This window comes from Ambystoma mexicanum, chromosome 10 (genome assembly GCF_040938575.1).
Source record: "Ambystoma mexicanum isolate Mex_15411 chromosome 10, UKY_AmexF1_1, whole genome shotgun sequence".
NCBI classification, from domain to species: domain Eukaryota; kingdom Metazoa; phylum Chordata; class Amphibia; order Caudata; family Ambystomatidae; genus Ambystoma; species Ambystoma mexicanum.
Genome location: NC_090932.1, coordinates 1548183659 through 1548204583, shown reverse-complemented (window position 1 = coordinate 1548204583; position 20925 = coordinate 1548183659). Strand labels below are relative to the sequence as shown.

At 46.6% G+C, this 20925-nt stretch overlaps 1 protein-coding gene across 2 annotated transcripts in view; it reads right to left on the bottom strand.

Annotated features, from left to right (window-relative positions):
- Positions 1–633: 633 nt before the first annotated feature.
- Positions 634–20925, bottom strand: part of LOC138492554 (hepatocyte nuclear factor 1-alpha-like) — a 195723-nt gene continuing 175431 nt past the window's right edge. For both annotated transcript variants that reach the window (XM_069619782.1, XM_069619783.1), the window contains exon 10: positions 634–4845. In XM_069619782.1, coding sequence (XP_069475883.1) covers positions 4700–4845 — 146 coding nt within the window. In that variant the 3' untranslated portion in view covers positions 634–4699. The remainder of the gene's footprint in view (positions 4846–20925) is intronic.

Sequence of the window (20925 nt, the reverse complement as noted above, 5' to 3'; positions counted from 1 at the left end):
CGTACCAAAGTATGAAATGAAGCAGATGTTGTATAAATATGTAGCTGGATAACAACATGTTAATGACAGACCCACCCTCATCATTTATTTTCTTTTCCCCTTAGGAGAAGACCAGAAAACGACCTGATTAGGACGTGGGAGTTGTTCGTTTGAATAGGGAGTGCTCTTAGCCTTCGCAGAAACGATGTTACAACAAGTTAATATATGGAAAATCACGCCAGTTGGCTAAAGTTGACTGTTGGATTTGTTCACTTATATTGGTTGACGATCAAAGAAAGAGGAAGAGGACTACAGAGGGGACACAGTTATACATACACCTGGCCTGAGTCTGATTGGAGGAGAAGGAGACAGACAGGACTACATTAGCCCAGAGGAGCATGGGGATTTGTAGTTTTTTGGACTTTTGTTCTATGTCTAAAACTTTACTACCCCTATTTTGTTTTTTCGAACCCCAGGACACACAGGGAAAAACAAAACGGTTATCAAAGTTTTATTGAAAAAGAAAAAAGTGTTTGAGTTAAAATTGCTGTGGATTCAGTAATAAAGAAGAAAAGCATAATGCTCGCCTCCTTGTCTTTAATGGAAACAAGACTGGCCTGCGCTTTAGGTGTGGACAATTTTTATTGTGCAGTGTTTAGCCACCACTTAGTGCTGTCTTGACAGCACCTCTGATCTCACATCCAATCGTTCTGTAAAGTCAGGACACCACTGCGAATGGTTGGATAAGCTTCTTTTTAAATAACAATCAAAACTATATACAGTTTGTTTTTAATACATAAAAGTTCCTTTTGGCCTGGCCCATTTTACACATTCATTATTGTCTTGAGGCAGAGGGCTGGTGCATTGCTGAAATCCGTCGCACAGCAGGTAGCGGTCTGTTGTTTTTTGAAAGGTCCATATTGGGGCGCACCACCTCTAAAACTCGTAAGTGCTCCCCATATCAGGACCACTAACTAAACTGCCTGGATGAGAGCTTTGTTCACCACGATGAAGGTCTTGCTCAGGAGACTGGGGTGATGCCCAGCTGAAATCCCACTGTTTATGATCTGGAAAGGAGATTTCTATTTTCAACTGGGATTTCCCCCTTTAATTGTTAAGGCATCCTTCTGCTGATGATGGATATTTCATTTCTTAAAATGGTATGTGACCCCTGACCTGGATGTCCTTTGAAATATCCTAGTTCTTTATTTAGGCATACTTGACTTTCCTTAAACTGGGCATGCTCTGCTTATTCTGGTGATTGCCTTCTCTGAGTTACTTTGATGTAAAATATGTCCTTGTTTTGATGTCTTTGGCTGTCCCTGGATTGAGCCTGTCCTCTAAATATGGCGTCTCCTTTATTTTCCCTTGATGTGACGAATCCATTGAGTCACAAGGCTCCTTAGCGAACAGGGAGCCGATGCTGGGTGTCTCCTTGGCTTTCTCTGGATAGGACGAATCCATTGAGTCACAAGGCTCCTTGGCGAACAGGCAGCTGATGCTTGGTGTCTCCTTGGCTTTCTCTAGATGGGACCAATCCATTGAGTCACAAGGCTCCTTGGTGAACAGGCAGCCGATGCTTGGTGTCCCCTTGGCTTTCTCTGGATTGGACAAATCCATTCAGTCACAAGGCTCCTTGGCGAACAGGCAACCGATGCTTGGTGTCTCCTTGGCTTTCTCTGGATTGGACAAATCCAATGAGGCACAAGGCTCCTTGGCGAACAGGCAGCCGATGCTTGGTGTCTCCTTGGCTTTCTCTGGATGGGACAAATCCATTGAGTCACAAGCCTCCTTGGCGAACAGGCAGCCGATGCTTGGTGTCTCCTTGGCTTTCTCTGGATGGGACAAATCCATTGAGTCACAAGGCTTCTTGGCGAACAGGCAACCGATGCTTGGTGTCTCCTTGGCTTTCTCTGGATGGGACAAATCCATTGAGTCACAAGTCTCCTTGGCGAACAGTCAACCGATGCTTGGTGTCTCCTTGGCTTTCTCTGGATGGGACAAATCCATTGAGTCACAAGGCTCCTTGGCTATCAGGCAACCGATGCTTGGTGTCTCCTTGGCTTTCTCTGGATTGGACAAATCCAATGAGGCACAAGGCTCCTTGGCGAACAGGCAGCCGATGCTTGGTGTCTCCTTGGCTTTCTCTGGATGGGACAAATCCATTGAGTCACAAGCCTCCTTGGCGAACAGGCAGCCGATGCTTGGTGTCTCCTTGGCTTTCTCTGGATGGGACAAATCCATTGAGTCACAAGGCTTCTTGGCGAACAGGCAACCGATGCTTGGTGTCTCCTTGGCTTTCTCTGGATGGGACAAATCCATTGAGTCACAAGTCTCCTTGGCGAACAGTCAACCGATGCTTGGTGTCTCCTTGGCTTTCTCTGGATGGGACAAATCCATTGAGTCACAAGGCTCCTTGGCTATCAGGCTGCCAATGCTTGGTGTCTCCTTGGCTTTCTCTGGATGGGACAAATCCATTGAGCCACAAGGCTCCTTGGCGAACAGGACGCTGATGCTTGGTGTCTCCTTGCTTTCTCTGGATGGGACAAACCCATTGAGTCACAAGGCTCCTTGGCGAACAGGCAGCCGATGCTTGGTGTCTCCTTGGCTTTCTCTGGATGAAAAAAATCCATTGTGTCACAAGACTCCTTGGCAAACAGGCAGCCGATGCTTGGTGTCTCCTTGGATTTTGCTGGATGGGACAGATCCATTGACTCCCAAGGCTCCTTGGCTATCAGGCTGCCAATGCTTGGTGTCTCCTTGGCTTTCACTGGATGGGACATATCCTTTGGCTCACATGCATCCTTGGCGAACAAGTTGCTCACGTCTGTGTCTCCTTGGCTTTCGCTGGATAGAAATTAGCAAATGGTTTGTATGTCTCCTTGCCTTTTCCAGTATGGAACAGGTTGCACAACTATGGGGTCTTGCTGGCTTGCTTGGGTAGGACATGACCTTCAGAATCCCATTCTGGTGCTACGTGTGTACTATTGAATGGGCCATGATCAGGCATTTCTGGGGTACTCCCTGCTTTCCCTTGGTGGTCATGTCCCTCAGTGGACGGCTGTTTGTCTTTGGTTTTCTTTACTACAACCTGACCACTTCTATGCAGGTCTTTTTTTTACTTTCCTTTGCATATATGGGTCCACTCCTCCACCTGCGGGTTTTATTGGTGGGGATACTACGACATGTTCTGGCTTCCGTTTTGTTTTCCTTGCCCACATATTTTGTCTCTATCCCATTCGTAGATCTCCTGATATACCCCCCTTCTGGCATCTACATATTTCTCTGGTAGGATAAGTCCTCTTTTGTGTCTGTATTTCTTCACATAGAGCACACTCCCCTGTTCTGTTGCTTCTTTGGATTTCCTTGGATGGAACGTGATAACTTATTTTTTGTTTCCTTTTTCACTTTGCTAATTTAGATGGGACATGCCCACCTAGTTAGAGTCGGACATGCCCACCTGTTTGCAGGTCTCTTTAGTTGTTTTTGGTGGGGGACATGCTTCCCTGCTCTAAACTTTCTTTGCTTTGGTCCCCTTTTCTTGGGTGGTCCATGTTCCCTGGCTCTAATGCACCTTTGCCTTGGTCTCCTTTTGTTTGGTGGAACATGCTCCCCTGCTCTAATGCATCTTTGCCTTGGTGTCCTTTTGTTTGGTGGAACATGCTCCCCTGCTCTAATGCATCTTTGCCTTGGTGTCCTTTTGTTTGGTGGAACATGTTCCCCTGCCCTTCTGTGTATTTGCCTTAGTCCCATTTTTTTTGTTTGGTGGACCATGTTCCCCTGCTCTAATGTCTCTGCCTTGGTGTCCTTTTGTTTGGTGGAACATGTTCCCCTGCTCTAATGCATCTTTGCCTTGGTCTCCTTTTGTTTGGTGGAACATGCTCCCCTGCTCTAATGCACCTTTGCCTTGGTCTCCTTTTGTTTGGTGGAACATGCTCCCCTGCTCTAATGCATGTTTGCCTTGGTGTCCTTTTGTTTGGTGGAACATGTTCCCCTGCCCTTCTGTGTATTTGCCTTGGTCCCATTTTTTTTGTTTGGTGGACCATGTTCCCCTGCTCTAATGTCTCTGCCTTGGTCGCCTTTTGTTTGGCGGAACATGTTCCCCTGCTTTAATGTGTATTTGCCTTTGTCCCATTTATTTGTTTGGTGGTCCATATTCCCCCTTTTCGACTGTCCATTTGACGGACCCCTTTTCTTTTGTCCATGACTTACTTTTGCAACAGTGTCCTTCTAGTCTTGTTTCCCTTCTTTGGATATGATACCCCTCCATTGGTGACTGTCCTTTTCTGCGCTTACTTTGGCCTTCTTCGCGTTGGGACATCTCTACCTGTTCTCGTGTCTCTTTGGCCTTTCCAGGATGGGATGTGTCCCCCTGATCTGTCCTTTCTTGGTTGGACTAATCCTGGCATCCTGGGTTTTGTGCTAACTTTGGATCTTCTGGTCACTGAGTCTCTTGACGCTTCTTGCGTGGATCATGTTCTCCTCCTTTGGTGTCCATGCTTTTCCACTGAGGGATAAATCTCTGGCTCTGGCGACACCATGGCTGACCAGGGATACATTAAGTTCCAAACCCTGCAGCACTCAGTCCTTTGACGTTTTGCAGAGTTGATTGTTTCCATGCTTTCAGGGAGGGACGCAACAACGTAGGCAGTCAGTAATGTCTCTAGGGTCCACACGATCACAACACCTTGTTTCACTGTGCCGTTGTCGATGCTGCCTGTCATTGACTGGAAGATGCCATCTGTGTTGATATGTAGGTCTCGATGACACCTTGACTAGAGGCCAGAAGGTGGCTGTGGTGGTGGCTATGGCTGTGGTTGTCTGGTGAGTCTGAGCTCTGGTAAAGCACCAGGTTTCCGGACGACACTGTGAACGATAAAACAGAGCAATGGTAAATTGAAGATGATCCTAGAATCTATTGCTGCACGTGATAGCACATATCTCACTGGAGCATGGCCTAATAACAAGTACATATCTCACTGGAACCATGGCCTAATAAAAAGTACATATTTCACTGGAACAATGGCCTAATAACAAGTACATATCTCACTGGAGCATGGCCTAATAACTAGTACATATCTCACTGGAGCATGGCCTAATAACAAATACATATCTCACTTGAACAATGGCCTAATAACAAGTACATATCTTACTGGAACAACGGCCTAATAACAAGTACATATCTCACTAGAACAATGACCTAATAACAAGTACACATCTCACTGGAACATGGCCTAATAACAAGTACATATCTCACTGGAACAATGGCTTAATAAGAAGTACATATCTCACTGGAACAATGGTCTAATAACAAGCACATATCTCACTGGAACAATGGCCTAATAACAAGCACATACCACACTGGAGCATGGCCTAATAACAAGTACACATCTCACTGGAGCACAGCCTAATAACAAGTATCTATCTCACTGGAGCATGGCCTAATAACAAGTACACATCTCACTGGAACATGGCCTAATAACAAGTACATATCTCACTGGAACATGGCCTACTAACAAGTACCTATCTCACTGGAGCATGGCCTAATAACAAGTACACAGCTCACTGGAACATGGCCTAATAACAAGTACATATCCCACGGGAACATGGCCTAATAACAAGTACATATCTCACTGGAACATGGCCTACTAACAAGTACCTATCTCACTGGAGCATGGCCTAATAACAAGTACACATCACACTGGAACATGGCCTAATAACAAGTACATATCGCACTGGAACATGGCCTACTAACAAGTACCTATCTCACTGGAGCATGGCCTAACAACAAGTACACATCTCACTGGAACATGGCCTAATAACAAGTACATATCTCACGGGAACATGGCCTACTAACAGGTACATATAGCACTGGAACATGAGCTAATAACAAGTACACATCTCACTGGAGCATAGCCTAATAACAAGTACACATCTCACTGGAACATGGCCTAATAACAAGTACATATCTCACTGTAACATGGCCTAATAACAAGTACATATCTCACTGGAGCATGGCCTAATAACAAGTACATATCTCACTGGAACAATGGCCTAATAACAAGCACATACCACACTGGAGCATGGCCTAATAACAAGTATACATCTCACTGGAGCATAGCCTAATAACAAGTATCTATCTCACTGGAGCATGGCCTAATAACAAGTACACATCTCACTGGAACATGGCCTAATAACAAGTACATATCTCACTGGAACATGGCCTACTAACAAGTACCTATCTCACTGGAGCATGGCCTAATAACAAGTACACATCTCACTGGAACATTGCCTAATAACAAGTACATATCTCACGGGAACATGGCCTAATAACAAGTACATATCTCACTGGAACATGGCCTACTAACAAGTACCTATCTCACTGGAGCATGGCCTAATAAGAAGTACACATCTCACTGGAACATGGCCTAATAACAAGTACATATCTCACTGGAACATGGCCTACTAACAAGTACCTATCTCACTGGAGCATGGCCTAATAACAAGTACACATCTCACTGGAACATGGCCTAATAACAAGTACATATTTCACGGGAACATGGCCTAATAACAAGTACACATCTCACTGGAACATGGCCTAATAACAAGTACATATCTCACTGGAACATGGCTTACTAACAAGTACCTAACTCACTGGAGCATGGCCTAATAACAAGTACATATCTCACGGGAACATGGCCTAATAACAAGTATATATCTCACTGGAACAATGGCCTAATAACAAGTACATATCTCACTGGAACATGGCTTACTAACAAGTACCTAACTCACTGGAGCATGGCCTAATAACAAGTACATATCTCACGGGAACATGGCCTAATAACAAGTACATATCTCACTGGAACATGGCCTAATAACAAGTACATATTTGACGGGAACATGGCCTACTAACAAGTACCTATCTCACTGGAGCATGGCCTAATAACAAGTACATATCTCACGGGAACATGGCCTAATAACAAGTACATATCTCACTGGAACATGGCCTAATAACAAGTACATATCTCACGGGAACATGGCCTAATAACAAGTACATATCTCACTGGAACATGGCCTACTAACAAGTACCTATCTCACTGGAGCATGGCCTAATAACAAGTACACATCTCACTGGAACATGGCCTAATAACAAGTACATATTTCACGGGAACATGGCCTACTAACAAGTACATATAGCACTGGAACATGAGCTAATAACAAGTACAGGGCCTTGCAACCTACTGTTACTTCATAGCATTCTTGAAACTGATGCTATGCTCTATCACACCTCATTCATCACATAAAAAGGCCACCACTTTCTATAATGCCAGAGGAATCACAGTACCTTGTCACCTGCTCAACTAATACATACGGATAATGTTGCCGTAAAGACAGAACCCCTTTACTAAAGCAGTTCTGACAGCAGTGGCAGTTCTAGAAACAATCACTGTAATGACATACGAATGACCTTTGTGCTGCATGTTCCAGGCTGACTCCATTCAAGGTTTTGAGTAGAGTGGATTTCCCCCCACCCTGTGTTCATGCTGACCCGCCAATACTTAATTTTATTATGAGAGCGTTCCTTGGAATTAAATGGTCCAAAACAAGGTGTCTTCCTTTTGTGACAGGAAGCTGTCACTACGCCAGGAGCAGAGCACGTAAAGCGGCTTTATTAACTGGACATTATATATGGCCAAGATGGGGCTGAAATGCACACAAGGCCAGAACAGCCCACTCGTTTGCACCCCCAGTCGCGTGCCATTTAAGATTTTATTTTGAGTGCAGTGCTCGAGTATGCTTTACAGGGCTGACCTATGGGATGTGTGAGGAGGTCCCCTGCCTAACCTAGGGGATGGACAATGCGGTGGTCAAATGGGCCGGGCGCCGCCCGGAGCTACTGGACGCAGAGAATGTATACTGGGAATCCCCAGTCCAGCCCTACCTGGTGCCTGCACTAGGCAGGGGATAGTCACAGGAGCTCTCGCTTCCCAACTACCCACACAAACACCCATGACCACCAAGAGGGAACGAGTGAGTCAGTGTCCCTAAAATATAACATTAACACGAAGGTAATCCGCTTAGAGAACCTTTCCAGCTCCTTAGCCAGACCCAAACACCCAGAATAAGAAATAATACCTTCCCCTTTAAGGATATCTGATTACAACCTTTCGAAGTCACTGGTGAGCGTGGAAATACGTCTTTCTGCAGCACCCATGCCGAGGTACACGTTTCTGATTATGAGTCATACGTGCGCAGACGGTGGAGATTACACGGATACAGAAATCACTCGATTAATGAGAAATTGATTGACACTGTCGTTGCGAGAAAGTAAATAAATACTGTTTTCCCTTGATCACCACGGAGGTTACAAAGTTGTCAATTTCCTTCGACAACGACATTGCAAATACAATGAACAGCTTCATATGCTTCTGACTCTATATTTACATCCTGAGAGATTAAAGCAGGCAATGCCAGAAGAGGGGTAAGGGGAAGGAAGGACGCCTCACACATGTCCAGGGTCTTTCTGAAATCCAAGATGGTGGCTGCCTTAATGTAAACTCCGGCCAAGTAACACTGAACCCCATGTCCCATTCACAAGACAGCAGCCCACACTACATAGGTGATCATTATGTCTCTAAGCACCAGCCTAGAAGAGGAGGGACCAGAATATAAACATTAGCCACGACGGTCTGGCAGTGTGGGTCGTTTGAGAAGGAGCAGGAGGAAGATGTTTGGAGGTGGCTGGCAAGAGGGCTTTTGAGAGGAGAGAGGTTGAAGGAGAGAGTTGGAGGTTGGAGGGGAATGTCAAGGGGGTAGGAGTGCGTGAAGGGATACCAGATGGAGGAGAGAGTCGGAGGTTGGAGGGGAATGTCAAGGGGGCAGGAGTGCGTGAAGGGATACCAGATGGAGGAGAGAGTCAGTGGTTGGAGGGAAATGTCAAGGAGGCAGGAGTGCGTGAACGGATACCAGATGAAGGAGAGAGTTGGAGGTTGGAGGGGAATGTCAAGGGGGTAGGAGTGCATGAAGGGATACCAGCTAGAGGAGGGAGTCGAAGGTCGAATGTTGGAGGGGAATGTCAAGGAGACAGGAGTGCGTGAAGGGATACCAGATGGAGGAGAGAGTCAGAGGTTGGAGGGTAATGTCAAGGAGACAGGAGTGCATGAAGGGATACCAGAAGGAGGAGAGAGTCGGAGGTTGGAGGGGAATGTCAAGGAGGAAGGAGTGTTTGAAGGGATACCTGAGGGAGGAGAGAGTCGGAGGTTGGAGGGGAATGTCAAGGAGACAGGGGTGCGTGAAGGGATCCAAGATGGAGGAGAGAGTCGGAGGTTGGAGGGGAATGCCAAGGAGACAGGAGTGCGTGAAGGGATACCAGATGGAGAAGAGAGGTGGAGGTTGTAGGAGAATGTCAAGGAGGCAGGAGTGAGTGAAGGTATACCAGATGGAGGAGAAATCTGGAGGAAGCGTTGGTAACATCTGCAATGAGATAGAGGAGGTTGGAGGAGGAGGGTCATCTGGTCTAAAGGAGGTAGGGCGGTCGCGGGACAACACAACCATTACCATCTGGGGAGGAGGATGAAAGGAAGCTAGAGTGGGAGATAAACCCACACAATGCTTTCTCTTTCTAATAGCTCTTGCACTCCAGTCTTTCAAAACTCGCTTCTCTCGACTCACAGCAGAAGGGAATGCTGTGTTTTTCATTGCCTATTGCCATGCCACTTCTGCTCCATCTGAGCCACTTCCATCTTCTCCGATTCAACTTGACTTTCTTTTGCTTCCTTTCTCACCACGCCTTTTAATCTTTCCTTCTAATCTGGCAGGTTATCTGATGCCATTAATGCAGTCTTGCATTTATAACGCCCCTGTACACAAGTGTTTCTAGGCGCTACGATCAATTTCTATTGTCATTAGAGTTATTTTATGGTTCGTCTTGTTGTCATTTTACTTTTTATTTGTACTGCCTTATTTTGTACAGCACTTTGGACAAAGGCACTCTACAAATACCGTATACATTAAATACCAGGTTGGTCCAGGGTAGACTTAGGAGGAAGAGGTCGTTATGAGATGGTACAATTCTCTGAGTAACAAGAAGGTTACATTGGAGACACTCAGGAGGGAAGTATACTGGGGCCCAGTGCACCTACCGTAGTCCCCAAGCCTGTTCCCCAGGCTCTGGAAGGGCCATGCACTGGGAAAGGAGCTATATGGGTGCCTCAATCTTCTGGAAGAGGCTTTCAGACTGTTACCAGTATGGGGAATGTGGGCCTTGGACAGCTTCTACATTGGGCACAGAGGAAAAGGGGTTGGGAACCCTGAACACCCGCAGCCAGAAGACAAAAGCAAGGGTAAACTATTGGACATTGGCGCAGAGCCAGAAAAAGCTCAGAACTTTGCAGGAGACTCCTTCTCTTGATTTTGATTTGTTACTTGAGACGAATCCTGGCCCTAGTTTGTGTAATTAAAACCTGGTTGTGATCCTGTGTCTGCCTCGTGCTGCCACTCATGTTTCCCATGACAGGTGTCATGCAAGGTGGTCTGACCATCCGACCATCCAGACCAAACTTTTTTTTAACCAAAGTTTTATTCATGTTAAGTGTACAGCGGATGGCCAAAGCAGCATTCTCAATGGGCTTTCATGAACTCGAATAGTCCTGATGGATACTCTCTCCATGGCATCCGTAGTGTCTGGGAACCTAATGGAGGGGAGGATCTCTCTGAGTGAATACAGTGCTCAATCTGAAGTCTCTAGTACGCCTAAGAGCCTTGTTCCTTTAGACCTCCATGGCAGAGTTCCAGGAGTTGCCGAATCTCCTGACTGCTTCTCTCAGTCTTGGGTTTCCTGCATCCTTAAGCGATCAGGTAGATCTGTGCCCAGTGATCAGGTAGATCTGTGCCCAGTGATCAGGTAGATCTGTGCCCAATCTGCTGGTTTCGCTGGTCCCCCTTGGGGAAGAAGAAGTAGAGCCTGAGGAGTTTCTGTACCAGAAGAGCGCCCAGCTCCCCCTCTGGAATTTCTGCTTCTTGATGTGATTGGCCTCTTGGCACCCCTCAGAGCCATGGAGGAGGGACTTCTTGTTTCTGCAGAGTATCAGTAACCTGGGCTGGTCTTATTGCCACACCTCGTCCTCTTCTCTATGGGATCCCGCTGCTTTTCTCGATCTACACAATTCCCCTTCACTCATCCAGTCTTTCGTCCTTTCATGTCACTTCTATGCCAATGATTCTCAGATTTTCTTATCTTTCTCTTCCTTTTCTGACTCTCTTCACTCTACTGTCTCTGCCTGCCTCTCTGCTGTCCTATCTTGGATGTCTTCTCACTTTCTTCCTGAGTCCCAACCCATCCCAAATTGAAATGATCTTCTTCCCTCCTTCCTACCCATCTCCCTCTCCTTCTGGTCTGTTTTTCCTACGACCTGTCTTCCTTTTTCTCCTCATGCTTGTAATCTTGGGGTCACCTTTGATCCTTCTCTATCTTTCTCACACCCTATTTTTACTACTGCCCATAACTGCCGCTACCATCTTCATAATCTACTTAGTATACAATATTTCCTTTCATGCCACCAAACCTCTCCGCTCCACTTCTATTCTCTCTTGTCTCGATGACTGGTCTGCCCTCCTAATGGGTCTTCCCTTTTATTATCTCACTCCACTCCATTTTATCTTTAATTCCTCATTTCGAACTCTCTTTCCTTTACTGCCCCAATCCGCTATCACTTCATCTCTTCTGTTCATTTCTGTCCTTCCTTTTGAATCTCATCTTCTTTTCCACTTACTATTGTCTTTAAACGCCATCCTGGCTAAGCCCCTCCCCCCGCCTTACTGTGTCCAATGATATCAACCTATTCCCCCTGCCACTCTCTCCAATCTCAACACCTGCATCTCTTATCTGTCCCTAAGCACTTTCTTGCTTCTGCGCCTTTTCTCTTCTTGCACTTAAAATGTGGAACTCGCTTCCTCCTGATATTTTGTCTTCTACTTCTCTGCACATTTTCCGTCCTAGGCTAAAGGCACATTTTACGTTCTTTTTCTGCTAATTAACTTCTCTCCATTACAATTCATTCTGCTATTTCATTTTTTGTACGGTTAATTATAATTACTGTGAAGCACTCTATAAATACCAATACAACACAAATACCAAAGTGCCGACCTCCCTCTCTGGAATGTCCTCTTCTTGAGGCTGTTGGTCTCCTGGCCTCCATTGGACCCATGGAGGAGGGGCTTATTTTCTCCCTAGAGGCTGAGTCTCCTGGACCTGCCTATCCCTTCCTCCCAGGTTCCTGGTCTCAAGCTCTTCCTTTGCGTCTTCGGACATCAGATCCATTCCCTGACATTTACTTGTTCTTCCTCCCGACTCTAGCACCTAGCTAGGGTCACCTGGGGTCACCTGGGCGTGGCAGAAACTTCCTGGTCTGTACCCCTTTCAGGCTTCTCGGTTATTCTACCTCCTTCTGATGTTCTGCAACCCCCTCCTTATTGTTCTCAAGAATGATACCTTTGGCTCATCTCTTTTCTACCTCCTACCAGGCATTCTCCTTCCTCCTTCTTATGTTCTCAACCACCACAGTACCCCTCCCCCCTCACTCTCCACTCCAAACTCTCGTTGCCAATGTCTGAAAACCTCTCAACCTCCTACCTACCACTTTCAGATTGATCTCCAACCTCCTTCTCAGATACTCAACTTGCCCCTTATGATCTTAGACACCCCCCAGGTCTGTTTTATTAACCTCATTCACTCTGTCACTAACCTCCTGTTCTCTTTCTCCACCAACCTCCTAATACTCTTCACATAGATCTTGACTGTCTCCAACAACCTCTTCTGAACTATCACCACCCACCCTCTGATATTCTCCATCTCCTTTGTCTTCACCACCTTGTTCTTTTCAGCCTCCTCCTTATAAACACCAGTCTTTCCTTTCTATTTCCCAACCTCCTCCTCGCTATCACTCATCTCTTATGTATGCTCATCACAAACCTGCTTCTTACTGTCACCAACCTCCTCCTTACTGTCATAAAACTCCTCGTTACTGTCACCAAATACCTCTTTAAAATCAGTCTCCTTACTGTCACCAAACTCCCCTTCACTACTTCCATATCTCTCCTCGAGCTTCCCAGATCTATATCCAGGGTGGGCTCCTACTGGCATGGTCTCACAAAGCCCCTGGGTCTTCCTTCCAACATCGCAGGCCGGACCCAGAATGGATGTTTCCCCATCCAGGCTCCGAGGTAAGGCATCCAGTGCCATCTGCCCCCTCCATCGTGTTTGCCGCATTTTAATTGGTTTTGTGTGTCTTTCTGTGAGCGGTGTGCACTCGGTTCTTCTCTCCCTTCGTTTTCCCCTTCTGTGCTGTTGGCTGCGCTCCACTTGTCCTGCCATCCCCACCCCTATTGGCTAATCTCCCTCTAGCTCGAGCGAGGATCTAGTCCTGCGGTCGACTGTCTCGCGGTCGGCACTTTCCCCATCCGGGCGCTGAGGTATGGCATCCAGAGCTATCTACCCCCTCCATTGTGTTTTCCGCATTTGAATTTGTTTTGTGTGCTTTTTTGTGAGAGCTGTGCCCTCAATGCTTGTCTCCCTGTGTTTTCCACTTCCGTGCTGTTGTCTGCCCTCCCCTTGTCCAACCCCCTATTGGGATTGGCCTACTTATGGGTCTGCCTTAGGGCAGCCCCTCTGCATGTTGCAGCCCCCTCTGGCGAAGGGCTTCTAGGCTCAGTGCAACTCTTTCAATAGCAGCTGCAGATGGTGTCAGCCGCGGAAGCAGGAAGCTGCAGCCATCAACCTGCTGCGACTAATCAGGAAAGTTGAACCTGCATTGCTGCTGTGTTCAAAAACTAGGCCCCCACCCCCTTCTTCTAGGTAAGTTGAATCTGAGTGTTTTGCATTGCAGCTGTGTTAAAAAAAACTAGGCCTTTTCCCCCTCTTCTAGGCAAGTTGAATCTGGGTGTTTTGCATTGCAGCTGTGTTAAAAAAAAAACTAGGCCTTTTCCCCCTCTTCTAGGCAAGTTGAATCTGGGTGTTTTGCATTGCAGCTGTGTTAAAAAAAAACTAGGCCTTTTCCCCCTCTTCTAGGCAAGTTGAATCTGGGTGGTTTGCATTGCAGCTGTGTTAAAAAAAAACAAGGGCTTTTTCCCCTATTCTAGGAAAGTTTAATCTGAGTTTTGCAATGCTGCTGTGTTTAAGTGGGTACGGGAGTGTGTGGGAGTACCTTTGTACTTATGAGTTGCTCCTTGTGCATTCGCTACTGGGTGACACTGCACCCCACACCTCCCTGTGAATCCTATTAGGCTCTCATTGTACCTTTGTGAGTCACTTGTTTTCTCCTCCTGTGTCTTCCCTGTTGTTGTGAACCCCTCCTCCCCTCTGCGCATCCTCTGCGCATCCTGTGTTGTATGCGCTGGGCTGTGCATCTCTCTCTCTTCTCTCGTGCCCTTCTCCTCCCACCTTCCTCCTTCGCACCCTCTATGGTGCTCTCTGTTTCTTCCATCTTCTCTAACTGCTACTCTATCTCCAGCCTATCCCTCTCACTAAGTCTGGAAGGATGAAGTTCAAGTCCCTTCAAGTCCCTGTTCATGCTAGAGGAAGTCCAACTGCACATGAGCTACGTACAACTACACTGCAGGTAGTTGCTTCCTCCTGAAAAAGCCCCAATTCTTGGAGGATAGGAGGGACAATTGTCATCAAGGTAGTGTTTGCAGCAGTTTGCTTTGGAGAAACAGACTCTCGTTTTTTGGACTTAATTTAATAGATTCTATTGGAGGAGGAATGGTGAAGGTAAGCTGACCATTTCAAGGAGAACATTGGGTCTTGGGACCATTTAATACTTCCAAAGGAACTGTGATGAAGATCTCTGCCTTGCTCTGGGGTCCTTCGGTGGGGTGACCAAGGGCACCAGGTGACTACCCAGGCTGGTGGATGAGGGGCTGTGGCCACTATGGGGAGGGGCTTCTGGTCAACCTCACTAAGTGTCTGGATGGAGGCAGGGGAGAGTTACATGGTACCAACTAGGGAAAGGATCCCACCCTCCTCTCAGTCTGTTTCTCCTTCCCTTCACTTTATTTCCACCTGCCTCCATTATCACTTCTCTCCTGTGGCTCAACTCTCTTATTTCCCTTCCACTACGACACACTTTCAATCTCCTTCTTCTCATCCCTTCTTCACAATGGCCGACTAATTCTTTCAGCTCCTAGATTCTGCTTTCTCTGCTCCTCTCCACTTGGGAGACTCTCTGAGAACCCTTCCCTGTCCAGATGCATTGTTCCATGAGTCCAATCAGTGGCACCTAGGTTGGATCATCCACATGCCCTGGGGATTGGTCACACACTTCTAGCCATGCTGCCTTGCTGGGCGTATGGCTCAGCTGACAAGGCTTTCAGAATTGGGGTCAGACATCTTGGACCTGGGCCTCTTTTCCTGAACTCCTGGATCTCTCTTCCATGGGCCTCCAACAGCAACACCCTCCAGCCTTGTCTCTGCGGCCTCTCCCTACACAGCATCTCCAACCCGGATTAGCTTGCTAACACACAAGGCCCCACCTCACCCCAAATCAAGGTGCAGTGTGCTGCCTGGGTTTGCATCACATCCCAACAAGACCACCCATCCTCCTCCACTGCCCAGGCCATGGCACTACCCACAGAAGTACTGGAGGAGGGGTAAGTGGGTCCCGGGAGACATGTCCACATGTTCTCCTGATCCCTCTTTGCAAGCCGGTCCCAGCACTCAACCTCCCGATGTCTCGCCCCTCATACCTCCATATGTGACATTGTATATCTTGCTCTCCCTTCGACTCACCTCTCTAATGCAACAAAGCAGCTGTTTAACACCCAATGGTGGCTGGTGAATGTTTTGATTGGTGGGGCATAAACATTTTCCATGAAGGTGTGTGAGTGACCGAGCATTGCGAGAGAGTTCCAACCAAAAGGGCTTCTCCCCCCACAAAATATTTTAAAATAATGGGTTAAAATGCTGCATTCTACAGCACACTTTCTGTGAACAAAATGGTGAAAGCTAAACAGTTTACATTCGGTTTTGTAGGGAAACACGTAGAAAAATCCAATAGATACCAAGCCATCAAAAATGCAAAGGAGCATTTTCGCTATATGCCAGTGTTCTGGCAATGAAAAACATGTTTTTATTCAACTTGTACTCAAGCATGTTCATACTGGTTGCACCAATGTAGGCCAGTATCCCCACATAAGAACCCATATCATGTTGGCTTTGCCTATAATGTCAGTAAAATGCCACGACACATTAGGTAAACAATGTCCATACTGGCTGCACCAATGTTGACCTGTATCCCAATTGTAAGAGCACAAATTATGTTGGCTCTGCCCATAATGCCAAGCCACATTAAGAAAACATGTCCATTCTGGATGCACCATTGGAGGTCAGTATCTGCAATTAAAAACTAATCATGTCGGCTTTACAACATACACAATGCACTCTCATTTACAGTAGACTTTTGTACACTGTGACTAGGTCAGTGTCCTGACCTTGTTAAGAGGGGATAGGAACCGATCTCAGTCTGGGGTGGGAGGCCTACCAGGAAACAATCCAGTGTCAGGCCTACCCCCAAAGAGGGGCAGTAGCAGTTGCGAGGGCCCCAATTTCTGTCCCCTCCCCAATTGCCATTTTATATATGAACAATATCCATTTGCATCACCCCATGCCTCTACCAAATGCTCACCAGATTCTTTTTTTTCTAGATCCAACATTTACAATATGACTAACAGAAGAACCTGGCAGAGAGAGCAGCCCTCCAGTGGCCCACGCTACCTTCGTCCAGTGGCTGAAATATGAACCCACCAAGTGACAGAGAGATGGCGGGGAGAAGACTGCAGAGGATATGCAGCGGCGGGGCATGCTGTGCACTGCTTTCCAGCGTTGGCGGTTAGCACCGGGCTGTAGTAGACTCCCTAGATTACCATGGACTCAAACCAGGGTCACAAACCCCCAGCCAGACTGAACTCACCTTGGGGGCCCCCTAAAACGAACTTGGACATTGCATGACCCAGACCGCCATCACCTTTACACAGCGAGTGGGGAAAGAAGGCAGGGCTAAACATGGTAGTTAAAATCTTTTCTGTATTGAACACCCCCCAGGTTGGGAAGACAGGCCAGGTTAGCCAGTACCAAACTACTACCCAGAGCATACGGAGGGGGTTGTAGGTTGTTTGGGTGAGATCAGAGGATGAGGAGGTGGCAGACCAAGAGACCAGCAGGAGGAAGGGAGGAGGAACGGAGTGTGGAGTCAATCTATGGAGCAGGTGCAGTGTTGCGTAGTGAGTGCAAGTTGTACTGCATTGTGAGTGTGTGTGTGTGAAAGAGTGGCAAGTGTATTCAGGGGAGGGAACGTAAGGAGTGACTGGGAAGGGCTTGTATGAATGAAAGCAGAGTGACTGTAAAAGGTGTTGGGTGGTAGTCATGTGGCGGAGCGAGTAGTAGAGAGGAGGAGGGAGTAGTAGCATGGAAGAGGAAGTTGTAGTGTGGAGGAGGGAGTAGCAACAGTGAATGGTGGAGGTAGGGGAGAGAGAGGGAAAGTCATTGGCGTGACAAGGAAGACGATGCAGGGAGTAGAAGGAGTGAAGGAGGGTGGAGTTGGGAATAGGAAAGTAGTGAGTCGACAACATCAGACAGAGAGGAAGTGAGAGGAGTATGTGGGAGTGACAGAAAAAAGACTGAATTTGACAGTGTCTGGAAGGCAAAATCCACTATCCCCTATTAGTCACTAATCACTCAGTTGTGTACGGTCAGTTAGGAGGTCTGTGAGAGAAGTTAGTAGATAAGGCATTTGCCTTGAGGTTTTCTCTTAAAGTACAAGACAGAACCTAGACAGTAGGGAGAAACATTATGTATATTGTGACAAGGCTAGAACCCTGTCCTTGTCAAGAGGGGGCAGTCCAGAGCCAGACCTGGCTCTGAAGGAGAAGGTGGCATTGTGTAGGGAACCAATTTGTGCCCCTTTCCCTTATGCCTCCATGTTTTATAGTAGCATACCTTTGTCTCACACCATGCCTCTTTCCAACAATATTCGCCAGTTGTTTTTCTGTTCCTTACGGAGCTTTGACAGCAGACAACCTGGTGAATGTGAGAGACCAAGTAGTAACCCGCAACTGCTCCGCATTTTTCCAGACTGAAACGCTCATGAATGAGAACAACCCTCCAGGACACCGTGAACCCGGCATACCACAGCAACCACAAGAGGAGTCCGGGAAGGCGAGAGTGATGTTGCAAGACAAATGCAACCATGCAACCCACAGCAGTTACTACAGCAAGCGCATCAGTGCGCCACATTATTTTATTTATTTATTGAATTTATTTGCATTTGTTAAGCACACTAAACCCGAGAGGCATCAAGGCGCTGGTTACAGTGTAACAGGGTGAAACATCATAGATTACAAGTTACAGGTGAATCTTGAACAGTCAGCTTAGTTGGTAAATAGTTAGCTCGTGAGGTGTTTCCTGAAAGTCCAGTAGGATTGTTGAGATCTCAGATGTAGGGGGAGAGAGTTCCAGTTCTTGGCCGTCAAAACCGGGAAGCTGGAGGCCCCTGATTGGATTCTTCGGAATCTTGGAATTGATAGTAGGTTTGAGTATGCAAGGCACTTAGATCTGGTTGAGTGTGATTTGGAGAATATTAGTGATAGATACTTGGGTGCAGAGTTGGGAGTTGGAGTGTGACTTGGAGATGATATGTTCATGGATAGGAAGCCAGTATGCATCTTTCCTTTCTGCTGAGATCTGCTCCTGCTTAGAGATGTTGAGAGCTGCTCTGAGAGTGTTGTTCTAAATAGTTTGTAGTTTTCTGATGTTGTGAGAGGAGCTTCCAACAAAAAGGGCATTACAATAGTCTCACCTGGATCCTATAAATGCTCCGGCAATGGAGATCGTATTCTCAGCAGTCAGGAATGGTCTGCAAGCATTGATTAATTTGGAGGTGTGGGCGGCACATGAGGCAATAGCATTGACTTGTCTAGTGAGAGAGATAGTGGAATCCAGGTGAACACCCAGTGTTTTTACGCTGCTAGAAACCTGGATGCAAATACCCTCAATGGAAAAGGCTTTGTACACAGGGCAAAGTTTTCTGAGTGTGGGGTGTGATGCCACCAGCAGAATCCCTGTCTTTTCATCATTCAGACAGAGATGGTGGGAGGCCATCCCCATCTGGATGATATGGTAGATGATACTGAGATTTGGAAGGGAGGCATGATATCACAAGTATGACACTGACACAATCGGTACAATTTGTAAAAACCTTTATTCGATTTGTGGGTTTGAAAAAACTCCTACTTTGCCTTTTAGTTAGGATAGGAGTACTCTTGGCCATCAAATAATAAATAATACAGTCCTAGTTGAGTCCGTCAAAACAAAATGGCCTATGCTAACAAAACCTAATGCCTGCCCTATATCCTGTACAAAAAGTGTGTAGAGGAGAATATGCATGCAAAGGAAAGTCAGTGTCCAAATATAAAGAATAAATATAGCAGAGTCAGCTCTCCTCCCCACGTTAGACAGCACGGAGTAAGGCGGTCCCCATAGGCAGGCTGACACACTCTGGCTCAAGTTATTAAAACAAAGACAGTTCAAAACATGGATCGAGGCCCGCTTGTCCTTCCACATTAAAATCTTTCTTTCCAGCTTTCAAACCACAGTTCAACAAAAAGTTCAACAAAAAGTTCACGCCGGTCCCCCTCTGTCGGGCTAAGACCTCTTAAAGTAAAAGTTCACGTTGATCTCCCTAAATCGAGCTCAGACCTTTCAAATCAAAAAAGTTCAAAACACTTCCCCAAGCTTAATTCACATCCTTTTGGGGTTCCATTCCCCTAACTTATTACACTTCTGGTCTCCCTCAGTCGGGCTCGGACTGTTTTCTGATGTCGAAGACTTTCGAATGTGCATGGCTTTAACCTACAGACCTCTGCAGAACCACTTCGACCTTCCCTTCAGCTCACACTCTTGTGCTATTTTCTTGGTTAGGGTAGTTCAATGTCGGAAGCACCAAAGTTCAATGCTCATCTTTTTACTCTCCCCTTCCCTCTGGGTTAATTTTGGACCACTTTGCTTTTACAGTTCATTCACTTAATTGCTAACAACATTTCACCTTTCACAGCGACTTTTGAATGTGCTACTTCCTATCGCCAGACCACTCTGTTAATCAGTATCTCTGGTTTCATAGCTATCGTTACTTTAAAGTTCATTCAGTCACAGGTCTGCCTTTCTTTGCATCTCATCCACACAAACGCAGCCTCCAATTGTGCGATCTAATGTTGCAACTTCAGTCTTTCCTTAACACACACCTGTCTTTCATGTCGCTTGCCAAATCACTGGCTGTGTACGTTTCTTTCTTGTCTTTGCAGCTTTTCAATTCACGAGTCAAGGTTAGTACCACAGGCTTGGCCTTGCCTCCCCAAATCTGTTGTTCACCCGGGAGGGTTGCTGGTGTCCTTGATACACAATAAAGCCTTTGTGTTTGGGATTTTGCCTTCTCCACGTGTCTTTTGCGACCCTTTTGAGGCAACACCTCCTGCAGGGAATTCCTGGGGTTCTCCACCCTCTGCTCTCATCCCTCAGTCTGTTACTCTGCTCTAGTAGGTTCGCCTTCGCCCCAGCAGTTCTGCACTTGCTCGTGTTCCACCTTGCTCAGAGTGCGCCCCATTGTCTCTGTTTCACCTTTTATCCGAGGAGAACTGATTGCTATCAGACGTATGCACTTAAAGTCAAGTGCCTGACTTTTCCTGACCCAATTAGCGGGACATCTCCTTAACCGATATGTAAGTGTTACCCTTAGAAGTAAATGTATGACCAGGTAAATGTCTGGCGAAGTGACAGTAGACGCAGGAAGTGTGGGGGAAGTTTGCTAGGGAAAGTAAATGGGGGATACCTTTGGAACTATAATTTAGTGTTTGTCGTCCATGTGCTGCAGGGTTGGGACTTTTTTCGTCTGTCCTCATTTG